This window comes from Aythya ferina, assembly GCF_964211825.1.
Source record: "Aythya ferina genome assembly, chromosome: 4".
In the NCBI taxonomy this organism is placed as follows: Eukaryota; Metazoa; Chordata; class Aves; order Anseriformes; family Anatidae; genus Aythya; species Aythya ferina.
This window is the reverse complement of record NC_140300.1, coordinates 69872869-69897195: the sequence shown is the minus strand read 5'-3', so window position 1 is coordinate 69897195 and position 24327 is coordinate 69872869. Positions and strand designations below refer to the sequence as shown.

The 24327-nt window shown below is 44.0% G+C and overlaps 1 protein-coding gene across 5 annotated transcripts in view; it reads left to right on the top strand.

Annotated features, from left to right (window-relative positions):
• The window catches only part of EMCN (endomucin), a 43657-nt gene extending 25076 nt beyond the window's left edge, over window positions 1–18581 (top strand). For 3 of the 5 annotated variants that reach the window (XM_084519413.1, XM_084519412.1, XM_084519416.1), the window contains 7 exons: window positions 341–373; window positions 2433–2498; window positions 3907–4002; window positions 5681–5705; window positions 6573–6634; window positions 15625–15698; window positions 16850–18581. In XM_084519413.1, the coding sequence (XP_084375539.1) occupies window positions 341–373; window positions 2433–2498; window positions 3907–4002; window positions 5681–5705; window positions 6573–6634; window positions 15625–15698; window positions 16850–16855 (362 nt within the window). In that variant the 3' untranslated portion in view covers window positions 16856–18581. Of the gene's footprint in view, window positions 1–340; window positions 374–2432; window positions 2499–3906; window positions 4003–5680; window positions 5706–6572; window positions 6635–7456; window positions 9365–15624; window positions 15699–16849 lie in introns of those variants that run through there. The other 2 variants (XM_084519415.1, XM_084519414.1) reach the window with 1 other exon arrangement.
• The last annotated feature ends 5746 nt before the right edge of the window (window positions 18582–24327 follow it).

Genomic DNA, 24327 nt, shown 5'->3' with positions numbered 1-24327 from the left:
GAAGATTTATTTTTGAGAGGTTTCATGGCACTTGAAGACGTGTCTCAATTAGGCACTTGAGTTTCTTTTATTACCATACTTAGTTGTCAGCTGAACGCCAGCTATTTGCCCCAGGGCAATTGCTTGTTTTTGGCAGGAAGATTTTTATTCATTCATTTATCTTTCTGCGCACCAATTAATTCAGGATTTTCTGCCCTGCCCCATGCTGGGGACAGTTTCTTGCACAGTTACTGAGCCCGTTTCTGGAGTCTCGAGACCCCCCTTGCTTTCCCCTCCAGTAAGCAAGGATCTCTAGCCCTAAACCAGTTCCTAACAACCCTGCTCTTCTGTTTTATTGCAGGCCTTCACGTGATCACCCTGACAGAGCCATCAAGTAAGAGCAATGGCCAAGCTTGCTCTTTGCATGCTGGCTGAAGGGCTGGGGTGGTGAGGGGAAATATTTGGGGGACGAAGGGGCTGGTGGGGGTAGAATGAACCTGATGTGTGGTATGGAGAAGCAGGTAAGCGATGCTGAAGTCATGGCAATAAGTAACTTTGTTGTGGACGCAGGAGATGCTGCAAAGCAAACAGGATGGGAGCGTACTGCGTGATGCCATGGGCAGCTGATACCAAAATAGTGCTCACCAAGGAGCTAGTCCTTGTCAGCGGCTCCCCTGCCTCGTCCTGTGGTTGGAAGCAGCAGGTCCTGGGCTAAGTCAAGGTCTTCCTGTGCTGGTGAACCAGTATTGTCTTATTTCCCTTCCTCTGGGCTTGTCAGGAAGCAGTGGCTTCTGTGCAGCTCGCTGCAGCCCTTGTGTCTGCCACCAGCAGCCTGTTCCTCGTGTCACCACAAGGTCTATTGCTCCAATTAATTGTTATCTGGATCCCAGATCATTCCCTAGCTGGAAAACGTCTTCCAGATCCAATTTTCAGATCCAGAGAAAGCAGACAGGATGGGCTGGCTTGTGAGAAAACTTCAGTGGATAACTGAGTTGATGTTTTTAATTCCTCCATCCATTTCACTCCTTCAGCAGTGCTTCCTTTCAGCTCTTGGGTTTCTCATTGATGGTTTCACGTAGTTAAAACAATAACCTGTGGATTTGTCTTTCCTGCATTATTCTCATCTTGGCCATTTAATAGACAGCTAGGGAGATAACCAGTGCATTTGAATCCTCAGTTTTATTCTCCTGGGGAGACACTGCACAGGTGTAGAGATTCACATTTTTCAGAGCAATTTGTTTCTGTTGACATTTTCGGCCAGTATGCAGGATAAGTCATTGCTGTGATAATTGTCTGCCTTCCCTTTGTATCCTGTATTCGATCAGGGAAGGCAGAGAAAAGGGCAGTAGGATTTCTTTGAAAAATACAAAGCGATCACATGGACGTGGAGTCATGAATTCATGAGGATTATTTCAGTCACGTTATGATGGCTCACAGTTTCCACCCTCACGTTGTCGCCCCTCAGCAGACAGGCACCGTGGAAGAGAGAACTTCACAGAGACATGGTGATTTTTCAGGGGCAGGGGTCACAAGCAGTGATGGTTTCGATGCTTGGATGCATCCGATGCTGTGGTTGCATTGAGCAGGCCCCATCCAGTAAGTAGTACGTGAACGTTTCTCCCTGTGAGGCCAGTCTTTGGCTGAATGAACAAAACAAAACAAAAAAAAAAAAAAAAAGGAAAGGAAACAGAAGCTAAACAACTTGTCCAAAATTCACACAGCTTTGCAAAAGCAGAACAAATTGAGAACACAGCTCTCAAAACCTTTCCCTTTCCCTTAAAGCACACAGTGTTTTAAGTAGGACCATGTGGCTTCTCGTTATCTGGAAAACCAGTAAGCTGGCATCGCTGGGGGAGAAGCTGGCCCCTGGCTTTTCTCTGCTTTGCTTCTTTTGCAGCAGGAGACAACTTACTCTTACACAGCAGAGCTGAGCAGGATGTTGTAAGAATGGGAATAGGGGCAAAAGGAGAATAATGGAGAAAAAACAATCACCAAAATATTTTTCAGGACATCCCTGCGGGTGCAAGGGGTGTAAACGTGTACTGGAGCGGTGGGTCGGAGCCTCCCTGCCTGCTGCTGTGCTATTGCAGCTTGTACACAGAGCTCTTCCTCTGCTGGTACCCCTGCTCGGCAGGCCTTCTGCCTTTACCTCCTAAAAGTGAAAATGTTAGTGAGAAAGCAGATGATCCCAGAAAAAATGGCTGTAGGGGAGCAAGTGCAAAGCACGCGTTTCTCTTAGGCCACAGCAGAAAAGCTTTTCCCCCCCTTGTGCCAAATTTTTCAGGTGTTAACTGAGGGTGCCTATATCCATGGAGCGCACCGTGGCTCCAGAACTGGGGACTCCAAAGTCGCTTAGGGAAGGTTATTTTGGGGAGGCTGAGAAGGGTAAATTTTTCGGGAAGTGCTGGCACTTATATGTTGACCTGAAAACAATATTTCTTTTGCACGTCCAGATGTTGTCGTCACCGAAAGCAGTCCTGGAAACACGAAAATGCAAGAGGGTATTATCCGTTACTCCAGTGAGTATTGCTACTTCGTTGTCTGTCCTCTGAGTTTTCAGTAGATCAGCATGGTTTTAGATGAGCGATTGGAGTAGCAGAGAAGTAAAACTGGCAACGTGATTTCTGTCCATACCAGGCTGTGCACCCTCTTACAAACCCAATTTAACTGCACGTTGTTAACCTCATCCCAGAGAGAAAGAGAACTTGGCAGGTTGACACTTCTCTCACTGGAGAGTGGTGCGATTATTCCCAAGGACTGAAGTCAAAGTGATAAAATAGAGAGGGGAAAAAAAAAAAAGTGAACAGAGTCATCCCCTGTGAGAGGAGACAAAAGGAAACACGTGAAAATGTCATTCACATAGCAGTATGAATACTTATTACTCAAATATGTTGTTATGACTATACTACATGAATGTATTGCCCATTTTGTCACGGGAGGTTGGGTGGAAAGAGAAGGACTGGAAGTCCTCTGCAAAGTCCTCGAGCACTCAGTATTTACGTGGTGCATGTCACTTAGTTTTTTATTTTACAGTTATGTACCTCTGGGGCAAGAGTGTTACTGCAGATCCGATATTTCCTACCAAAAGCACTGGCTCAGCAAAATACGTTTGATGTTTTTCTACTCTGAACTTGTCTCCAGGTTCTCCCTCTGGTTCCAGGGACACCCTTCTGTGTGAATGTTAAATATTAATTGCATCAAGAGCCAGTGGAGATGCCACTTCAAAACAGAGGGGCCAGCAGGAGGGATGATGCTAAGGCTTTGCAGCTTCCCCAGCATGGGGCGGAGGCCACCAGGCTAAATACAAACGTGGTCGATGGCTGCCAGGAAAAAAAAAAAAAAAAAAGACAAATGGGGAGAAACTGGGCTTTGATATTTCCCCAGGAAAGCTTCTCTTCATGACATAATTCTTTCCTTTTTGCTTCTTGGCTGGGAAACACCTGTCAGGAAATGGCAGATGGTGGGAAATAATAAAAGGGAAGAAATGTCCTCATTTGAAAAGGAGATCTTGCATTTTCTCTCCCTGGTTGTGAGTGCTGTGGGGAACGTTGCTGAATTATGTAACTCCTCGGTGTCTTTCTGGGCGCACGATGCTAAAAGAGAAATAATAGCTTTAGTCGCTGAATTTCAGATCAGTCTTGCTTTCCAAAACAAAAAAAAAAGAACACCAAAAACCTTTGCATGCATCCAAAAATTGTTCCTGCAGCAGGGCAGTTTCACTCACTCTCCTACCTGGAGCTCACCCAAATCCTCCCCTGGGTGAAACCAGCACCCTGGGGTGTGGAGTGGATGCTGGGGGTGGGCCGAGGAAATCAGTGGGGTTTGGTGAAGGGGATGCGGCAGGAGGTGCTGGTGGTACCTCTCTCCCAGGTGCACAAACGCCAGGGCAGAGGCGAGCAGCAAAATGATGTTCTCCTTCTTTTGCAGACGTTATCTTGCCAGTCGTCATCACGTTGATAGTCATCACCTTCTCTGTCTTCTCTCTGGTGGCTTTGTACAGAATCTGCCACAAGAAAGCTCCAGGTATTTGGTTTGCTTTCTCTCAGCAGTAGGAGGAGAAAAAAATAAAAGAAAAAAAAAAAAGCAGCATGCTTCGAATTACTCTAAGATCTCTGGGGGCTTTTTAGATTACTGTAACCATAGATGCTGCAGCAGTCTGACAGGAAATCTTGTATTTCAAAGTATTTTGCCTAAAGTGGGAAAGTAGCACTTTATTTTCCAAATCACTAGGAATAACAGAGGGAGCAAAAATGTCTGTGATTTTCTGGAGAATATATAATGCTGTAAAGCTTTTGGTTCGGCCCTTTGCAGCTGCGAAGAGCTAACAAACAGCTGTGCTAACACAATCAGTCAATCAGGTAGAGAAAGAGGGTGAAAATAAGTTTGGAGATACTGTTCAGCAAAATCACCTTATGTTCATTTTATCTCTGTTGCAAATACAGGCAAAGAAACATCAGTGCTTTCTTTTAGGAAATACCTGATATACAAGTATAATTTTTTAGTTACGGTATATGCATGGGTACAAAATTGCTGAGCAAGCAGTACTCTCAGAAATAGTCATTTTTGACAGATAGCTAAAACCAGCACAGGCTTTGCTGCTGTCCATGAAACGTTTAAGGTAATGGGGACATAATCCCATTAAATTCCAGTTGCCAAGTTTTTCAGATTGTTGCCAGAGTGGGCCACAGGAGAGTGCAATTTTCTATTAAGTGGGGGGAAAAAATAAAGAAGAAAAAAAAAAAAGGCAAGCATGTCTGAATTCAGACTGTGAGCTGGCATGAGTTAGGAGATCTGTGCAGAGCCTCAACAGTGAAATCACTGGGGCCTGGAAATACAAAATCGCGACGGGGTGTGGAAGCTGCAGAGCAAGGTAAGCAGCGTGCTGCCGCCAGTTTAGCCAATGGCAGGGGAAAACCAGAGCCAAGCAGAAAGCAGAAGGTGTGATGCCCACTGAGGAAATTACCGAATATTCCGAGGGAAGGGGTGAAGACATGAGGTGAAGGAGGTTTCCTTGCCAGCCTCCCCCATGCACAGCCGCTAGCGCTCGCAGTGCCAGCAAATTTGCCTGAAAAGGAGAGGAGGAGGCAGCTATGGCTCTCTGCTGTCCTGCCCACGGGGCTCGCTCAGCCTGGCTGGTGTTCAGCCCCCCGTGCCTGGGGATTAGAGCTAGCTCCACGCCTCCCGTGCAACCCCTGGCCCCATCCATCTGCCCACATTCGGGTGTAAGAAGAAAAACTGCTTGGTGGGCGCTTCATTTTGGGGAGAAACGCGTTGCTTGCTGGCTGGGATGACAGACTGCCATCCCAGGGGTGAGAACAACCAGGGCGGGCATCCCCCCTCACCCTCTGCCTTTTAGCTGGGTTGTTACATGCTCGAGAGCTGCTGCCTGCTCACCTCCTCCGTGCCTGCAGATTTGGGAGCTGCAGGGAAAAACGTGATTTCTGCAGCTCCTCCGCCTGCACCGAGGGGTTTTCCTCTCCCTGCACAGTCACCACACTGATGACACGTGGGGCATGGTGGTCTTTTGGGAGGGTGCAAATTGCCATCCAGGCTGGCTGATCGGGTTAATGTGCTTAAAGAAAGCAACACTGCAAAATCGCAGCTAAGCCTTCTGCCAGCAACAGCAATAGCTGCGTCTAAGTGTTTTGTTTAATCGAGTCCTGTCAGCCACAATGACCCTAACTCTTTTTTCTTCTTCCAGAGAGACAAGAGAACGGCACTGAACAGTAGGTTGAATCCTGTCTCTGCCTTGCTGTGGGGTGCTTGTGAACGCAGCAAATTCTGCATGCGATTCTCTTTGGTCTTTCTCTGCTTAACCATAATAAGCAGTTGCTGTCCAAAGAGAAATATGCTGTTGAAAGGGACTTGCTTGCAGTTGCTGTATACCTGTATGCATGATAAGTGGCTGTTCCAGCATGGACAGAAATTGCAAGGGATTCTTTTGAAATGGATAAACTTACCTTGTGTTGTGCCTTTTTTTTTTCTTTTTTTTTTTTTTCCCCTTTCTCTTGCTTTATTCTGGATTATTTTTCTCTTTCTTTCTCTCCTGTTCCCCATCATTTCATATTCCTCTGTCCCATCTTCTCTCCATCTGTCCATTTGCGCAGGCTCAGTTAAAATGAAATTGGCATGAGCAGTTTTAGGGGAGTGAAGCTGAGGAAGACCCGTTAGAAGGTATATACCAGAGGCCATTGGGTCTGGATGTGGCCTCTCTCTTTTGTATGACTAAAAGCATTTGCGCTGGCAATTTGCTTGCTGACCCTGACTCCCTGGACCTCTGAGGTGGTCCTTCTTGCAGTGTGACGTGGCTAAAAGCCTTGCATGGGCAGAGGAAAAAGGTGACTCTCTTTTCCCACAGCTGTACTTCTGTGGAGCACTAGATTGAACACAGAGTCATACAATCTATCACCTATTGTAAGAGAAATGTCCTTTCAAAGAGATTGGTGTGCATTATTTGCCATCTATAAGATTCACGCATGATCCCAGGGAAAGCCCATTTCAGGCCTCCAGATCGTGATCTTAGAGCTGTGTTTAGCTGACCAGCTTCCCAGAGCTGCACACTCACTGTGTCTAAATGTCTCTGACTCCAACAGGGCCCAGTTGGATAAAGAAGGTGTCAAACTTCTGTCTGTGAAGATAACCACTCCCGAGACTGGTGAGTGTTTCTTCTGTGTGTCCGTGTGTGTGCCTCAGGGCCTGGAGAGGAGCAGTTCTGGGGTGTCATTTGCGATAGCAAAACCATCTTCAGTTCCTCTCAAGCCAAAGTCACTCAAAACAATTCCTCCACAGTGCAAAAACGAAACAAAACAGGCTGGGAGCCTGCCGAGCTGCGGTGCAGCTGCACTGTGTGTGGTGTCAGTATTTGGGAGTGAGAATACTGCCATTATAGGGAAAATCGTTTTATTAACTCTTCTATGGTAAGTGACCTACAGCTGTGCACGTTGAGGAGTAAATGAGATTGTGACATTTATTGGCTGGATCTGGCTAGAGAACGGCATTTGGGGACTGTTAATGTTCCTGCGGCCAAAAGGTTTGGGAGCGAGTGCTGCCTTCCTGCACCCAGCCACCCTGTGTATTCAAAATCCTACTACTCTTATTACAAATTCCTCTCTCCCGTGCTTGACCAATCCAGTTTCTTACAAAATGTGTGTGTAATAAAATAAAGGGAATAGAGGTTATAGTTAACATACACAAAGGAAATCAAAATCTCATCTCTGGTATCTAAGAGAAGGAGATAGATATTGGTTCTGAAAGAAAGAAAGAAAGAAACACAAAATAGGACTGAGGCAGAACAAACTTCTGACTAATCTGATTCACAGCTATCTAAACAACAAATCTGAAACTTCTCGTGGTAATTCTTCTCATGGTAAAACCCATGGCAGCTCGCTTCCTCAGCTGCGTAGTCCACCCTTGCTCCCACTTGACCTGTAGAAGTCCTCCGGGAAAAACAGTCTCTTACTTTATCCATCTTTTTAAGGTTTCTGCTCCCCCGGTGACATTTCAGAAGTTGCTCCATAGATGCTCTCCTCTTCCTCTAAATCCTCAAGAAGTCTGCTGAAACACAAATGTAAATGAGTCTGGTGGATGCACTCTGTAGTTTTATGATGTGGGAAACTAAATATTTTTTCAGTATACGTCTTTGGGAACAGATGTTTAGCTCTGTTTTAAGGGGCATGAAGTGGGCACATTTACTCTAAAGTCATGATATGTCTTCTGAAAGCTGAATGTAGTCTGAGACTAGAATTCAGAGACATTTTTGGACTGATTCTGCCCTCATACAGCTTTCAACAACAAAGTAACTTCACTGGCAGCAAGAAAGTTATTGTGTTTTGCAGCAGTGTAAATGAGAGAGCGCCCAGGCACAGTTTTTCACAAGATGAGGTCTGGTGCCTGTTAATCAGCTGCTGGTTCACCAAGTATCTGAATTTCTTCCATCCAGAGGATGCTTGATACTTCTTTACAGAAGTGTGATGTATGCATGCTATAATTGGAAGGTATGAGTCAGAGCCACTTACAAGACAAGATTCTTGCCCTCTTCTCATTAATACAATTCATATTTAAAACAGCTACCATTTTCTCTTGAATTCTTACATCTTTATAGATTTCAAAATTAAACATGCTTTCACTGAGTCCTGCTTTTCCACAGCTTTTGAGAGACACTCGGCTTCTTAAATTAAAAACACTCTGAAAGAAAGGCCTGTTTCCTTCCAGAAATATCCCTCTCTCATCCAGATATTTTCAAGTTATATTAGGGTGCCTGCCCGTTTGACTAAGATTTACTTGCTTCGTTAAAAGCTCAGGGAGAAAAGTAATCATTTATTAATGGTACAGGTGCACCACAACATGGGAGATGTCCAACTCATCTGGTCTCTCTTGCAACTAGTGAAACAACCCCTTCTCTACGTATGCTCCTCTTTTTCCTTTTTAGATATATAAAAACCAGCTCAACTGAAGGGTGAATTCATAGCCTAACTATTTTGGAAGTGTTACAGCTGCCTCTGGTTGTATGTACAAACAAAATTCTAAAAGGTTTTGGCTAAATTGAGTAATTTCTTAAGAAAAGCCTCACCTTCACAGCTAGACCTTCCTCATCCTCTTGCCATCACTAGGCTGCTCCTGTTTCCTGAAGATGAACACACACACAACAAAGGTCTGCACTGTCATGTACTCAACTGAAACTTTATTAACCGAAGTTGTATTTTTTTAAAATTTGTACTTTTATTATTTCAACAGAAGGTTTTGTTCTTGTATGAATGTTCCAAAAATGTTGAGAAAAGACTTATGTACAAAACATGCCAGGACGTAATCAGCAACTGTGCTCAGACAGGTAACCTAGAAATACCTTGTGCCAGTGATGTGTGTGGTGTAGCTTGATCAAAGCTTGTGGCAAGTTTAGTCTTGCCTCACCTAAAAACTGATTTAGCTGCAGATAGTTGAAGGAGATGTATGTGTCCGAAGGGCTATTTATCCCACCTGTCTGGGACGTGTACCTTGAACTGGAATGAGGTGACCTATGGAGGTCCATTGCCTACTAAAGGATCCTATTTCAGGACTTCTAAAATTAGGTTCTGACTATAAATTAAAAGAAAAAGGCTCCTTTTTCAGAAGCATAGTTGAATTGAATTTAATCGAGGATATTATTTCAAATACCCACAATTAATGTGAAAGAATACAGGAAAAGAACAGGGCCGATTAAGGCTGGGCCAAAGTAATGTATTTTAATGGAGCAATATCGTCAGGCACATCACTAGGTAAAAGTGAGCTTTGTTATTCTCATTGCTTAAAGCTCTCGTTAGAAAGATGAACTTCCTGATGGCTATGAGTTCTAAGGCACTACTGGTTAAGAAGTGATGTAAAGCAAATAAAACAGAGAGACAAAACTAAACATTTTGATTTTTATTTTTTATTCATTTACTTTTGCCAGTGAACTTCAGCACCCGATGAAAGTGCCTGTACGTTCATCGTATGTGAAAACTCAGCTTGGATAAAAATGCTTAGGATACTGAATCTTCTCAAAAGTTTTACACTAATATGCAATTATAGGGCTTACTACAGCCATTCCGTGTTGACTGTATAGGCAAATTTAGGGTGGCTCTTTCCGGGGAAAATAAATGGTCTTCTACAATACAGAACTCCAAAAAAAATCTACCTGAAAAAATAGTTCTTATTAGGGATTCATTATAGCCCACAGTCCTGTGCGTTTGGCTTACAAGTGGTAGATGTACTTGCTGTGAATGTAGGATGAAGGATTTGACGTGATGACTAAGAGATCAATGTCACGTCCATGATGTTAATGGTAAAGTATTGCCTATCACAGAAACGTACCTAGCTTTTGCTGTAATGGTTTTTGCATATTTCACTGAAAAAACAGAGTAGGTATTGACTACCTTTTGGGACTTACACAAAATGAGGAACAGAAATGAGGCTGAGGAGTAAAATTGGGGTAAAGCTACTCCTTACGTATGAATTATGCACAACAGAAATATTGCTACCGGAGTAATGATTTGACAACTTTCTTTTCTGGCCCTTACCTGGAGTACCTGTTCTGAAGTGTATCAATGGCAGTATAACAGTTCACTATTCAACGTAAAATCTCACAGGAGTGTGGCAGGTGACACATTTTGGAGTTGTTAGGTCTGATCCCTGGTGTCTTTGTATAAGGTGATTCATTAGGACATGTTTCGTAATCGATGTGAGTTTGTTTGTTGTAAGATGTGGCTCACGTGGCTTGTAGGGATATCATCTGTTCTGTGTTGAACTTGCTGGAAGGATATTAATAGTGTGCCAAAGACGATGTGGCACTTTTGGTGAGACACCTGCAATGGAAGTGATCTGTGCCTCTTCCAAACGGTGCTGCTGGTTAACAGTAATACCACTTCAGATCTGTTTCTGTTGCTTCAGCTGGGTGTACTCCCTGCCTGGAGCTTTTCATAATGTGTCTTGGGTGCGTTCTGTGCACAAGACGAGCTACCCACCTGGAAGATGGTGGAACCCATGACATAGGTTAACTGGACCCCATCGCTTCAGCCACTTTTGAGATGACCCTGCATGTGCCTGCAGCTGTTCAGTGTTCCCCTGCACTCCCTGAATTTCCAAATCCCCCTCTGCCAAAGCTTTGAGGATTCCTAACCTTCCATGTCAGCAGATGATGGCTGTGACCGAGCACCAAAATCATCAGAAAACAAGGAAAAAACCCTTGTTCTCATTCAGCACAAGAACTTGCCTTTGCCACAGGAATCCACGTGAAGTTCAGCACCTGATGAGACACCCCGCTGTGTTGCTGGGGTTTGGGCCTGGAAAATCCCATGCTCTTCTGATGATGAGGTTGAATGATGACATCTTCATCAGCGTTCTCCACTGAGCCCACTGGAGTTCAAGAAGCTTTTGGGCAATGCTCTCAGACACAGGGTCTGATTTTTTGGGTGGTCCTTTGAGGACCCAGGAGTTGGACTCGATGATCCTTGTGGGTCTTTCCCAACTGAGATATTCTATGACTCTGTGAACTTCTGAATGCTGAGACTGTTTAATCATGCTATCTCACACATCAAACCATACTTCTGGCTGTGGTAGAACAGGAAAAATCTCGTCAGGGAATTATTCCTCCTTGGTTTCTGATATGCTGAGTACATCAGAGCATGGACTGCGGCTTCTAAGAAGGTAAGAAACCTTTATTTTTGCCTCATTAGTGACTCAGCCCAGGGAAACTTACTCCTGCCAGAGGGAGTAGGGCATGTGTAGGGTATGGCTCCACAGGGGACTGTGGAGCTTTTCTGCATGCATTGGTAGTTTCATCTCTCTCTCTTTTTGTCTAAGAGATCCAGGTGGATGCACCTAGGAGCAGGTGAAGAAGCCAGGTCTCTAGGTCACAGAAGCTTCCCTTGCCGCCTCCTCTCACTTGCCAGATAAACGAAGCAGGTCAGCAGAGAGCAACCTGCTGGTATGCTGTGTGCTTGGAAGTGGTAAGAGCTGATGTTTCTTCTCATTTGAGGATAAAGTATTGATTATTTCTTTGTCATATTATCAGCAGTACTCTGTGTCCTATCTTTTCCCTGCAGGTAGAAAACCTAGAAGCTGCTTCATAGAAAAAGGTCCCCTCACAACAAAAAAAATAGAGCAAGTATCTGCTTCACTTTCCTTCTCTTTCTCATTTTCTCACACTTGACTTTTTAAACCTTAAATTGTGCAATGACCTGAAGTTGTGATTTCTTTCTTTATAGAAATGGAAGAACAAACTTCCCCAGCTCCTTACTACTCATGGCTTGATTCAATGTGTGTTTACTTGCACCACAAAGCTCCGACTGCACACAATTCCAGCTGAGACTTTTGGGCAAAACTGTCTGTAGTCAGAAACATTAAATACCATATCTTTCCTTCTCTGGTTACACTTCTAACCCAGTTTGCGAGCTATGTATATTTGCAAGAGTTTTTTCCAGGCAGCTTCTTACAGTCAGAGGATGCTGAGAGTCTGACTATATTTGTGTCTGTGGAGCATTTGCTAGCTTTGCATGTTGCTTTCCAAGATTATTCCCCAGCAGGGGAACATCTCTCGCCCCTTCCAATTGCACAGACCCCTCTGTCCTGCTGAATGTGGCCAGGACAGCTTGCAGGTAGCAATGGGGGGCCCTGCCTGCCCTCCTGCACCACGACTGCACCCCAACTCCTCTTAGTTCTGCACGGTCAAGACAAACATCTCGATTACTGGATCTATTGAGGTAGTTTCCTACTTCCACATGTATGAAAAATAGGATGCTTCAATCGAATTTTCTTCAAAATGAAAATTCGGCTTTAATTCTTTGCTCCGAACCAGATTGTCACTTAGAAGAGATTTCTCAGCAGCAGAAATTACAATGAAATTGCGGTGTAACTCATTTTTTTTTTCATACAACGTAATCTGAGATGCAGTGCAACCTATTTTTTATGTCAAAGCCTATTTTTTTATATCCTTTCTTCCAGCTTTCAAAAAGTCAGAGGGGCCTTTGCCCAGGTCAAAGTACTTCTGTACTCATGAAGATATGACCTGTTAGCTCTCATTTTATATCACCCTGCTCCGTGGTGTATGTGTATTCTGAATATTGCGCTCAGTTTCTGAATCTAATGGGAATAATTTTAAAAGTGTGGGATGAATTAAACAGCCTATCACAAAGGTGAGAGAGAGAAATGTTTTTTTTTCAGGGTTTTAAAGCTGCATGCAATCTGTGATTTCAGCCCAGTAGTTTATCACATATACTGGCATCAGGAAACAACATAATGAGAAATCAGTACGTTTGTGAGAGTAAATAAAAAATAATAATAATTAAAAAAAAAAGAAACAAAACTAAAACAATTATGCATAAGTGAAATTTTAATTTATCAGAAAGTCTTGCATTTTCATTGGAGTGCTATTACTTTGCTGGTTAAAAATTTAGCCTTGCAGAGGCCCAAGTATCTGTGTACTCAGTCTTCTTCCCATGCACTCAGAACAAGTATGTTGAAGGATCAGGAGCTACAAAGTTTTTCCTATTCCATCTTCCCCATACTCAGCCTGGTTAGGGGTGACTCCTTGGAGGAGGATGTATGCAGAGTGCATCTGGTTGTGCCCACTGATGAGACTGTCAGCTTGCCTTGGTGTCAGGTCTCCAGGAGAAATACTTAATGGGTGCCACCATGGGAGGTTGTGTGTCTGCAAACCCCATCTCTGACAACAGCTAGCATGAGATGTCAAAGGAAGATAAGGAACAGAGCAGAGGCACATTGACACATCCTCTGCTGCATCCTTGCAGCAATCTGCAGCTTGGGAACGTCCCGGATCAGAGGCTGTATCTCTTGTCCTTAATAGTTCTCAGTGGCTTTTACTTCCATGAATTTATCTTATCCCCTTTGGCATCTACAGCATCCTGTGGCAATAAGTTGGACAGTTTAACTACAGATCTGTCTGTGTTATATTATAGTAATGTTTAGAGACTTCACTGTACCTATGTCTTTGTGTTTACAATCCAATTTCAGACAAAACTGTACAAACAGATGTAACGTTGGAGGATGAGAGGGAGAATAAAAGGTTTAATAGAAGGGTTCATTTATCACTTGTCAACAGAAACTTCCATATTGGTATCGGTATAATTTCATTTTCCAAAATATTCTGTTGGGGGCCTCTTTCTCAACCTGTGTATCATGTCTTTCAGTTTTTGTAGAAGCGCGTGATATATTTGAGGTTGGCTTCTCACTGCCCTCAGCCAACCTCTCTGAGCTCACAGCTCCTCCGGCAGGAGAGGTCTCACAAGGCAGGACTGCAGGTAAAGGGGGTCACGCGGGGCTTGCAGCTCCGCAGCTGCCAGCACATGGTTTACTGCACCAACCTCTTTCTGAGGGGTCCCTTCATCTCTCAGTGACTCAAGTGTCTCTAGGCTACCTTTTATGCAAGATACTGTATAACAATATCGTGAGAAGCTGGTGGTTTGTGTCTCTCTTGATACCTTCCATCCCCTGATGTGCAACACTGCAGTTTGGGGGTGTCACCCTCCCCTCAGTGCATAACCCTCAATCAACAATGCCGGCTTTCCACTGATTTTGGTATCCAGCAATTATGCTCTTGCTGGAATATTTCGTGCAATTCTACTCTTTGTCTCTCAGCAACAACCTTCAAAGTGTGCAGGCAATCTGCTAAGACTAGTTGAGCACCCTCACTGTGCTGCGCATTTTCTCCATCAGCCACAATTTGGTGTGAACTAATTCCTTTGGTCGATTTTAAATATCATCTGTTCTAGCAAAACACTGAACGCAAATGTTTGCTTTTACTTTCCCTTGTGGGAAGCAAGGTCTAATCCGTTGTTTTTAGTGGGTGATGGTTTGGGGTCAAGTTTGTTTTTCAGCAGTCTTGGAATTTATTTCTGTCACTTAAGGCTATTTTGAGATCAATAAAAACGTCTTCCCACACTCAACTAACCTGAATGTTGTTCTTAATTTGCTCTTTGTGCTGCGGCTGGATATTTAGCACAGCATTGAACTGCTGAGCCATTAGACTCCAAAGTTGTCCTAGACAGCTCTCCGCACAGTCTCAAGGTGTACTGCAGTCCTGTATCGAACACAGTTTGTTACCTTCGTTATTCTTGATCAGGGAGCATTTGTGTGACCAGTTTCACCCCTCTACATCGCCATTCTGTCCTGATCATTGAGCTGTTTGTTGGCACTAATTGTTGTAGGCACCACAATGCAAATACATTCAGACACATTGACATCAGGCAAGCCCTGATAATACGTGGAGACACTGACCCCAGCACTAGCTGATGGCGTTTCACCCTTTCCATGGACTTTGCATATAGCACCACCAAATCCAGACAGGATGTCGTAGCCATCCCTGCCTCACGTATTTTATACTCTGGTCTGTTGACATTGATGGGAAGTTGTCCAAGGAGGTGAGCTGGCTCTGGAGCCTGTCCTTAGATGTGTTGCTTGTGGCTCAAAGTACACATCTTCCGTGGACAACTACCTGCTTACAGCCCAGGCAGAGCAACCGGGGTGGGACTGATACCAGCTTACTGATATTTATTACAGCTATTGAATATTATCTTCCCTGTGGTGATATATTTCCAACTGGTTTCCCCTGCATGCTTTTAGAAAGAAATTTCGCTAATTTCTCCTTTTTGCTCCCTATTAAATAATCTGCATCTTTATATTGAACACGAAAGGTTCAAACACGCAGAAGGAAAAACTAACAGACAAAAAATATTTAAAATGAAATAGAAAATATAATTTCTATATTACTACAAAACAGTACAATAATTGGAACCGGTTCACTTTGTTTTAGTTTTTCAAAATAAGATATTTTTTTCTAATAAGAAAAACCTTTTCACCTTCCAAAAACTTATCAACTTCTTGAAATGTTTCATTTTTTTTTTCTACCAGAAACTTATACTTTCTTGTTCTCTGAAAATCTGTTAGGATTTCTTGAAGTAGTTGCTGGATGCCTTTTTACCTGAAATTTAACATCATCAAAACTTCTGAAACACTAATTTAGCAGCACTTTATAATGTGTTTTGAAATAATTGTATCCAAAATGTAAACGTGACAAGGAGACGGGTTAGTTTGTGCAGTGGCCAGTGATGTGCTGCTGCTGGACTCACGTATCCTCTCTTCATGTTTGACCGAAGCATGATGTATTTTGTTTTTTAGGAGAATATTCATCTCAGGGGAAGAATAGAACTCAGCAGTGCAATGATTCCTCTTCACACCTCAGCAATAATTACGTAAGTTGATTACTTTTGTCTCGTGTCGTGTAACGTTAGTCCTTGTTAGTCTCAGTATTTTGCCATGTAAAGGGGTTAAAAACACAAAACAAAGTGAGCAATAATCTCAGCTGAGGAAGCCTCAAGGAGCAATGGCTTAAACAAAGCTCAGCTTGAACCAGTCTCAGGCAATCCGAGGCTGTAGAAGCCCATGGCAGATGAAGAAGCTGCCACCTTGCAAAGGCAGACTTTTACAGATTTAGCATTTGGCTTTAACTGTTCAGTATTCATTTCCTGGATGTAATTCCCTTGGCAAATTTCTTTTTTTTTGTTTGTGTTAGAAGTAAGAGATTTCTTAAGACAGTTGTCTATAAGAAGGAACTTGATACTCACAAGCATTCAGCTCCTTTTGTTTCCTGAAAAGGATTTGTCTGTTCCACATCATGCAAAAGCAAACACTCTTATTGAGATGGTTTAGCATGGCTTCAATTTATTGATTGCCAGCATGCAAAACTAGCAGGTGTTGCACAAAGTTTTTGTGTGTTCAAGGGCAGGGACCATCAGAGCACCTAGGAAATGCACTGTTTGAGGTAAGGGTGTCGCGTTTTCCTGCACGCATGAAGCTTTCTCAGGCACCACAATCTGTCCGTAGAGTTGCTTCTCCTGTAGAGGAGAAAGATGGCTTGAAGAAACAGGTATCAGATCATACTGTGGGATGGACTGGACAGAGGCAGATATGCTGGGCCCAGACTTGCACCACCTTTGTGGGGTGAAGTCCCCCTAGAACAGGTCCCATCACTGTCTACTGAGAGAGATGCAGTTGAACAGAAACATGGAGAGACCCTTTTGCAAAACATCTTTGAAGTTTTCAGCCTGTTCTTATTTCCCCTGGGAATGCCCAAAACGCTCTTCCTGGATGCAAACAACAAGGAAAAAATAAACTAATTTGTCCCTTGAGTTAGAGCATCAGAATCCAACTCTGCCTACATTACCAGAAACTGAGAGCTTGCTCTGTTTGTGTGAATGCAGGACAGTGTCCTGGATGATGGATTTACTCCTTGTTGTCTGCTCCGCATAGGATTTACTCTGTCCGTCATCTATTTCAGTTTAGTATTATGTTTTTGAGCAGCCTTACCTGGAATAATAATCTTGAGGTATTTTTGTCATTTCAGGTGTGAAGCAGCCTGTTTTATCACAACGTGCAGGAACGTCCCATGAAGGTTGCAGTGCTGCAGGAAATGTGGAGTAGCTGAAGCTTTTTACCAGGCAGGACACTTGTGTTAATGACCAGCCCTTGACTTCTAAACCTTGAGTGTCTCCTGTCCCTTCTGGAATGACATGTGCTTTTTTGGTGGCTTATTAACTGATATATCATATGTATTTATTATTTTCTTATATAGTAAAGGCAGGGAAGCTTTCAAGAAGGTTCAAGAAGAGCATGTTTGCGTAGTAATTATTAAAAATGTTTTCTGCACATACAGGAAGGAACATGTTAGCATACTTTGTTGAACTAACGGTAGGTAAGGTTCTTTTAATTGTATGTAGCAAAATACAAACAGGGCCTGACCCTTGAAACAGTACTGGGCATATTGCCACGATGAAAGTTAATCCAGTGATTTCCAAGAGACTCCTCACTGTAGCACACACTTGTCATAAATGTTTACAGGATGGGATGCCTGGGTGAAATCCTGAAGTGTGTGCTTTATTTCTGTGAAGGGGGGGAATATACCTTGCACTGAGGGGTTTTTGTTTTCATTTTTTAGTTTATCTTTTATTTTTTTTAAAGATCTGTAAATTGCTGAATATGGTCCTTCTAATGTAGCAGGCAACATAGTTTATTTTCTCCTGTTCCTTGGCTAATCACTGCATTATGCATGCTATAAATGTCTCTCCTACAAGCTGCGGTGCACAGTGGGGATCAGCAGGATAAGAAATTTTGCAGCCGAACCCTGTGTTCAGAGTAATGCATGGGATTCCTGTTGGCTATTGAATAACTCCGGAAGTTTAAAGAGTGTTTCAAGTGATAATTACAGACACTTGATTTGTACAGAGCTGGCACTTCAAAAATATCAAGTAGTGCTTCTACCTGCATGTATCCTACTTTGCTAGAACTATAAATGTTTGGAAATTATATTCTTTTGAGCGTCTGCTCAGCCTCAATCCACTGACTCTGGCAGTGTGCTGAGAAGCTCCATGGTTTTATTGGGGAATGAAAGGGAGACAATTAGTGGTGTAAGTGCAGGACCAAGAGCTAGGACAGTAATCTGAGTTTTAATACCTACCGATACAGTGCTTTTGAGGAACTTCTCTCTCCAGTTTACTTCTCTGGGGTAAGAAAACTTACCTAGCAATATGTTAAGAAATTGAGCAGATTTCTTAGGTCATGTTTATACACAAAGATAAAGTGTTTTATTCCCTGTGTTTGACCATTGCTCTTATTTCATCTGTGATGGATCTGATCCTCTGTCTTAGCAGCACCAAGATAAACTTTTGATGAAGTTTTGTAAAAGATGGGGAACCAGCCAGGGTGCTCCATGATGCAGCTGAACTTCTATGGTTTGTTCAGGTGTTCCTGAATCACTTGGGTTGCTCTGGAGCAGAGGAGTCTTGAATGCCTGTTTCAGAAAAGTCAGGCCACCTAACACATGCCGTTTAGCATCTGCACCTATTCAGATTCTTGATTGCTGAAGTTTCCAATGAAAAAAGCAATCACTGTGGATTTTCATATTGGTAAAAAAAAAAAAAAAAAAGTATTTCATAGAATATTGTGTCCTACTGAGAGTATAAAAGAGCAGAGAAACATTGTGAAAAAAAATGTATGTATAAAATTTGTTAAGAAACTACCATGATGTGTCAAAAAAAATAACAAACACTTCCTATTAAAAGTTATTCTCTTTATTAAAAGGCTCTTCTTTTTCTCTTTGCAGAAAGGCAATTCATTATGCATACCTAGTGCCAGTATCAGCCATTACACTGCACTGCTGTAGCAAAGGGTGAGCTGAACTCATTCTGGAGAGCCCAGAGAGCAGGTTAGATGTTTGGGGCACTGTGGTGGTGGGGGAAGCATCAGGCCTTGCAGAAGACTTGCTGGGGGTGGAGTGGAGTACAGAAATCTTCTTACACAAGTTGACAGGGAGAGAGAAGGGCTTGCTGCAAATCCAGGTATTAGGAATGTGAAAAACACAATGGGAGGGGAAGGTGCTTGAGCTTTTCATGATGCAGGGCACAACAGGTGACCAAGCTCTTGCCAGAAGGCTGGGAAATGTGCCACAAAGTGACTGGCTTGTATGAGCCCATGTGAGGCAAAAGAGGTGGATTTAGTGGAGAGCAGAAATGAAGAACTTGTGAGCCTCCTAACCCCTGAGGTGACAAAATTAAACTTGAAACCCAAAACGTTTCTACAGCTGCTGCTACTGATAGTGTGTTAGAGTTAAGCTAAGAAAATATTTAAACACGGGCTACACTTGGAAGAAAAAGATTTTCTATGCCTGTGATGCAAGAAAAGTACTTGCAGTGTGCCAGTAATTTTTGATTTTTCTCTATGCAAGCTCCTAATAATGTTCCAATGGAGATGAAGACTCTCGTACAGTTAATTCAAACTTGATGACAGGGGCCTTACTTTCTTCTCTTTAATTCACTAGAAACAGTCCATGGTACCTTGAGGGTCTGCAATTCCAGGCTGTAAAAGCACTCTACTGTGTCATTGTCAGAAGGGAGCACAGAAGTCTAATGATTATCCTTATCTCAGAGGCATTACAGAAGTCTTGTCAGTTCATTAGGTTGCCAAACCAACTAGAAGGGGGGAGGAGGGACAAACAGGGACCATGTCAGTACTCACTAAACAATAGCCTAGAAAAATCTTAAACAAATAATCTGTTATCCCTACTGAGTAGAAGATCTGGTGGTGAAATGACGCTTACTGAAGTTTTTATAGCTCAGCTGTATTCAGTGAAACAGGAAATTGTAATACAATGTAATACAAATAACTATCCTTCCAGTCCCAGATTTCTTTTGTTAATAGGAGCAAAAACCATACTGGTACTGAAATAGCACACACCAGGTGGCAAAGGCTGCCCGGGAAGGCTGAGCCTTGGGCCAGGCGAGGCTCCATAGCACATCTAGAGCCCTGTGGCCGAGGGCAAAGCCTCTCCAGCACCATCAATCACAGCTCCTCAATTTCTTCACATTAGGACACTATATCTAATAAAATAAATAAGCGTAAAGATTACTCTATCGATTCCCAATTGAGGCTTCTTTTTTTTTTCCACGTCTGGCCAAGGGCAATCCATAAAGCACAGGCTTTAATTCACCCCAGCAAATGCAGTGGACGTGAAACTGATGCTCATAAGATACACGCCATGCATGGCTGAAGAATCTTCTCAGCTCCCTCTTGTCCACCCTGCAGGATCGCCAGTGCCAAGAAGAGCAGTAAGAAACCTTTTCTGAGGTCAACAGCGATGGAGCTGCCAGCTCTACACTGCAAGCCTCTTCTAGCTCCTCCACATAAAAGTTATTCTTTTGACAGCTTTAATGCACGTGAGCACGTTGCCCGACTGCAGCTGGTCAGCTCTGCCCTGAAAATAACCCGTGGGAGAGACAAATCCATCTCCAACCTTCATTCCCCAGGTACAGGGGGTCAGCATGAGCCAAATACCACCACAGCCCCCAGCACTACATGCTGCTTGGTCTGGTCACCCTCGGGTGCATTTGAGCTGTTTCCACGAGTCCCATGAAGGCACAGCTGCACCTTTCCAAAGGGGACGTAGGCCAAGGGAGTGCAGCAAAGAGCTGCTACTATCCACAGAACAACAGTAATAATAATAATGTACAACTGGAATCTGGGATCTAATGGGTTCCCTCAATATTACCTGACAGAAAGGGCAGAGAGGAGGTTGTCCAGCCTGCCATCACCCCCTGATCTTCTTTCAGTAGGAGGACCACGCTTGGCCCCAGTGCTTCACAGGGACACTTCCTACTGCTGTGGCTGGTTTTGCTCCCTCTTGCACTGATATTTCAGTGTATTTCAGTGATATTTCAGCACATGCCAGGTCACCAGGAGGAAGAAAGCAGACTGATCAGCCGTGGCAGGATGCTTTCCCTCAATTCCCAGGTCTAAGGTGTGCCCTCAGGGCTCCCGGTTCCAGGCCTACCAGCAGAGTCTGTGGCAGGCAGGTGCAATTAGGGAGGATGTAAAGCAGCTGGGCATGGACAAGTCCAAGGAATGAAAGGGGGACGCATTCAAGGGTACTGAGGGAGGTGGTGGAATTCACCGTGAGGGCTTCCATCTGTCTTCTTGGAGAGGTTATGATGATCAGGGAAAGCTTTGCGCCAACCTTCAAGCCACGCAAATAAGAGGATCCAAGAGGCAACCAGTTGCTCACCCTCCCGTCATTATCTGGGAAGACCTGGGCCCCCATCTGCCAGGGGAATCAGCTGAGGGGATCCTCACACTCACAGCCTCCTGGAGGGCTGCGTTCAGCTCTGGGGGCCCCAGCACAGTTAGGACATGAATGTATTAGAGTGAGTCCAGGGCAGGGCCATGAAACAGAGCAAAGGGCTGGAGCACCTCTCCTGTGAAAGCAGGCTGAGGGAATTGGGGTTGTTCAGCTGGAGAAGGATCTGGGGAGACCTCCCAGCTAGTGCCCTTCTAGTACCTATCAGGGACCTCCAGGAGAGCTGGGGAGGGACGCTTTGTCAGGGGCTGGAGGGGTAGGACCAGGGGAAATGGTTTAAACTAAACAAGGGGAGATTCAGAGTAGATACGAGGAAGACATTCTTTACTCTGAGGGTGCTGAAGCAGCAGGATTGCTTCAGGTATGGTGACATTTTCTGTCCTGATAGAGGCCGTAAATCCAAACAGAAGAATGAGGAGGAGGAATCCAGGCACCGAAAAAAAATCAGTGGGATTGCTGCCTCCTTGGGGAAGGCGTGTGCGTATTTAGGTACCCACATGTAGCCAGAACAAAAGTAATGCATGTGGCCCTGTATATTTTCTTGGTAACATTGCAACCATCTCTCCAATTTGGAAGTGCAGATACCATTGCAAGGACAGAGGTGTGATTTGGGAAGAGGAGAGAAGGATCATTGTTTCCTTGCACTCGAAAAAAAATAAATGTCCTAAAAGCTTCAGCTTTCTGAGACTTGCCATGGACTGCAGGATGAAGGTGACTTCAGATCCAGAAATATTTGATAAAAATATTCTGGGTGCTTTTTTTTTTTTTTTTTTTTTTAATTAAATGAGGGCACCTAACCAGCTGGTTTACTGTGCCAGTTTTAGGAACATGATCATTAGGATTCAGCTGCAATGCTGAGGCAGTGCACTAACTTTAGCTGAGCCTCAGTCATTAAGCACATAGGGGTTTTTTATTTATTTTCTGTAGCTGGGTCTGACATACAAAACAAGTTATTTTGCCCGTGTGTGTTGGAAGCAGCAGGAATTAATGCGGAGCATAAACAGCCGATCTGACAGAGCAAAATAAGGAAAAGTTAATGGATGTAATTACTGGAGAGAGCATTCCAGGTATTCAAGGTGGCATTCGGGGAAGAAGAAGAAGCCCTAATTGCAGTGGATAAAATAGTTTCCAGGCAGAGATCCCTTTCACGCATCTCATGTGGCCCTGAGAAATACTTGAGCAGCACCTGGGTGATGCCCAGAGCAAAAGCTGACCTGTGAATGTATTGTGCCAAATGCCATGCCTGTTTGTTCAAAAGAAAAAAACGAAGAAGGCCATGAAAGGAAAACGGGAAAACAAAATCCAGCCTAATGGTGGAGAGGGGAATTTGGGAGAATTCATCTCTCTTCTTGACTTTGCAGGAAATGAATCTGCTTTGCCCTCCCATCGGCAATTTTTATCTCTCTCTCCTTCAGGAGAACTGATCAGAAGCAGTCTCTGGCAGCCTCCACGCACTTGCATGGGAAAAACATTTCCCCATCAGCATCTGCTAGCGATGGCCCCAAAACCCTAGCAGCTGAGCCTGCAGCTTGTCAGGTCTGGACTCTCCGTCAGATTGATTTTTCTTAATTATGTGTTGGGTGTTAAGCAACACGCAACCCATAGCTACGAAATACTCTGTTGCTAAACACCCGCTGCATAACGAGGACCTCAGGAGCAAGTCACAAACCCGGGCACCCTCCGTCCTCCAGCAGACAGAGGGGAGGGAGGGCACAGCACTGCAGTGTTTTTAACATGAACCAGAGCATTTCCAGCAATACTTCCCTTGGCATGCAAGTGGCGATGCAGGGGTCCCAGGGATGCTGGTTCCAAATACGGATGCTCGATGAACCAAAAAGTTCTTGCCTTGGTGTCACTGCGCTGTAGGAAAAGGCAGCCAGGGCAGGATTTCATCGTTGCAGGCAGAGACCAAGAGCAGTCCCTTGCCAACGTGCTGTCAGGTTGTACAGGGCCAAAAACCAGTGCCGTTCACTTTGGCAATGCGAGGCATGTGTTGCAGCAGGTGCATTCGGGTTTTCCCAGCCTGTAAGCTGCTTTGGAAAGGCTTTAGGAAAGACTCTACACCAGGAAGCACCGGGACACCCGGAGTGGAGGGAGCACCAGTCTTGATATTCTCCATCAGTCTGGGTGTTGAGCACCGCAGGGTGCTCAACATACCCTTGTATAACCGCAAGTCTAAGAAAACCAGAATTCTTGTGTCTTGCAAAGGAATGTTTTAGCAAGTTGTGTCAATAGAGAGCTTGAAGGGAAATGTATTTGTAGGCTTTTCCTTGGAGTCTCTGATATCTGGGGGGGGGTTCAGAATAACTGCTAGCTATTATGACTATGGCATGGGACACTATGCAAGTCTCTGCTATCTGGCCAGGAGATTAAGGAGACGGGGAGAGCTGAAAAACAACTAAAAGACAAAGCTTGCAGGGGATGTTGCACAAGTCTCTGACATACAGCCAAGTTGGACAAAGGAGAAGGACAAGAGGGAGGAAGACCATGAGCCTTCAGCACGAGAGACCCCCAGAGCGACCACCGGAGACTGATGCGCATGCTCCAGTAGGAGGGTTTGGATTCCAGAAACTAATTATAATAACCCTGTTTTTTTTTAGAAGTAGTAATGAATATGTATCAGCCTAGGAGCATAAAAATCAGCTGCTTGATGTAGGTGGTGTGCGTCCTGGTGGAGCAGAAACTCCCAGCGCACCCAGCGCTGTTTGCTTACCTCTATTCCTTTAATAAATTGTAAACTTTGATTATAGTCCTATTTTGAAGACTGGACGTCCACCAGGCCTCACAGGCCATTCACAGGGACAGTCACACCTATAGCAGTGCTAAATCAACCACAAAGAAGACAAAAAAAGGCTGTAACTGTTAGGAATAAGAGTTCGGAATAACAAAAGCAAATAGGCTCATGGATTTGAGGAATATTTCTGAAGATTTGATAATTTGACTATAATGAGGGGGAGACTGGGACACTGGGAGGAAAGGGAAGAAACCACATCTGTGGAAGAATTAAATTGCCAGTGCAGGACCCAGAGACAGAGAGAACTGCTCTTCTAGTGACACAAATTCTTTTGCAAGGTACAAGAACTATATACATTAACCATTCTGTTTTTCTTAGCCTTGTGGTTATACAAGGGTCTGTAGGACAGAAGGTCGCATTCATCATACCAAGCTGCCCTAGCACTGTTCCATACTGACACGCA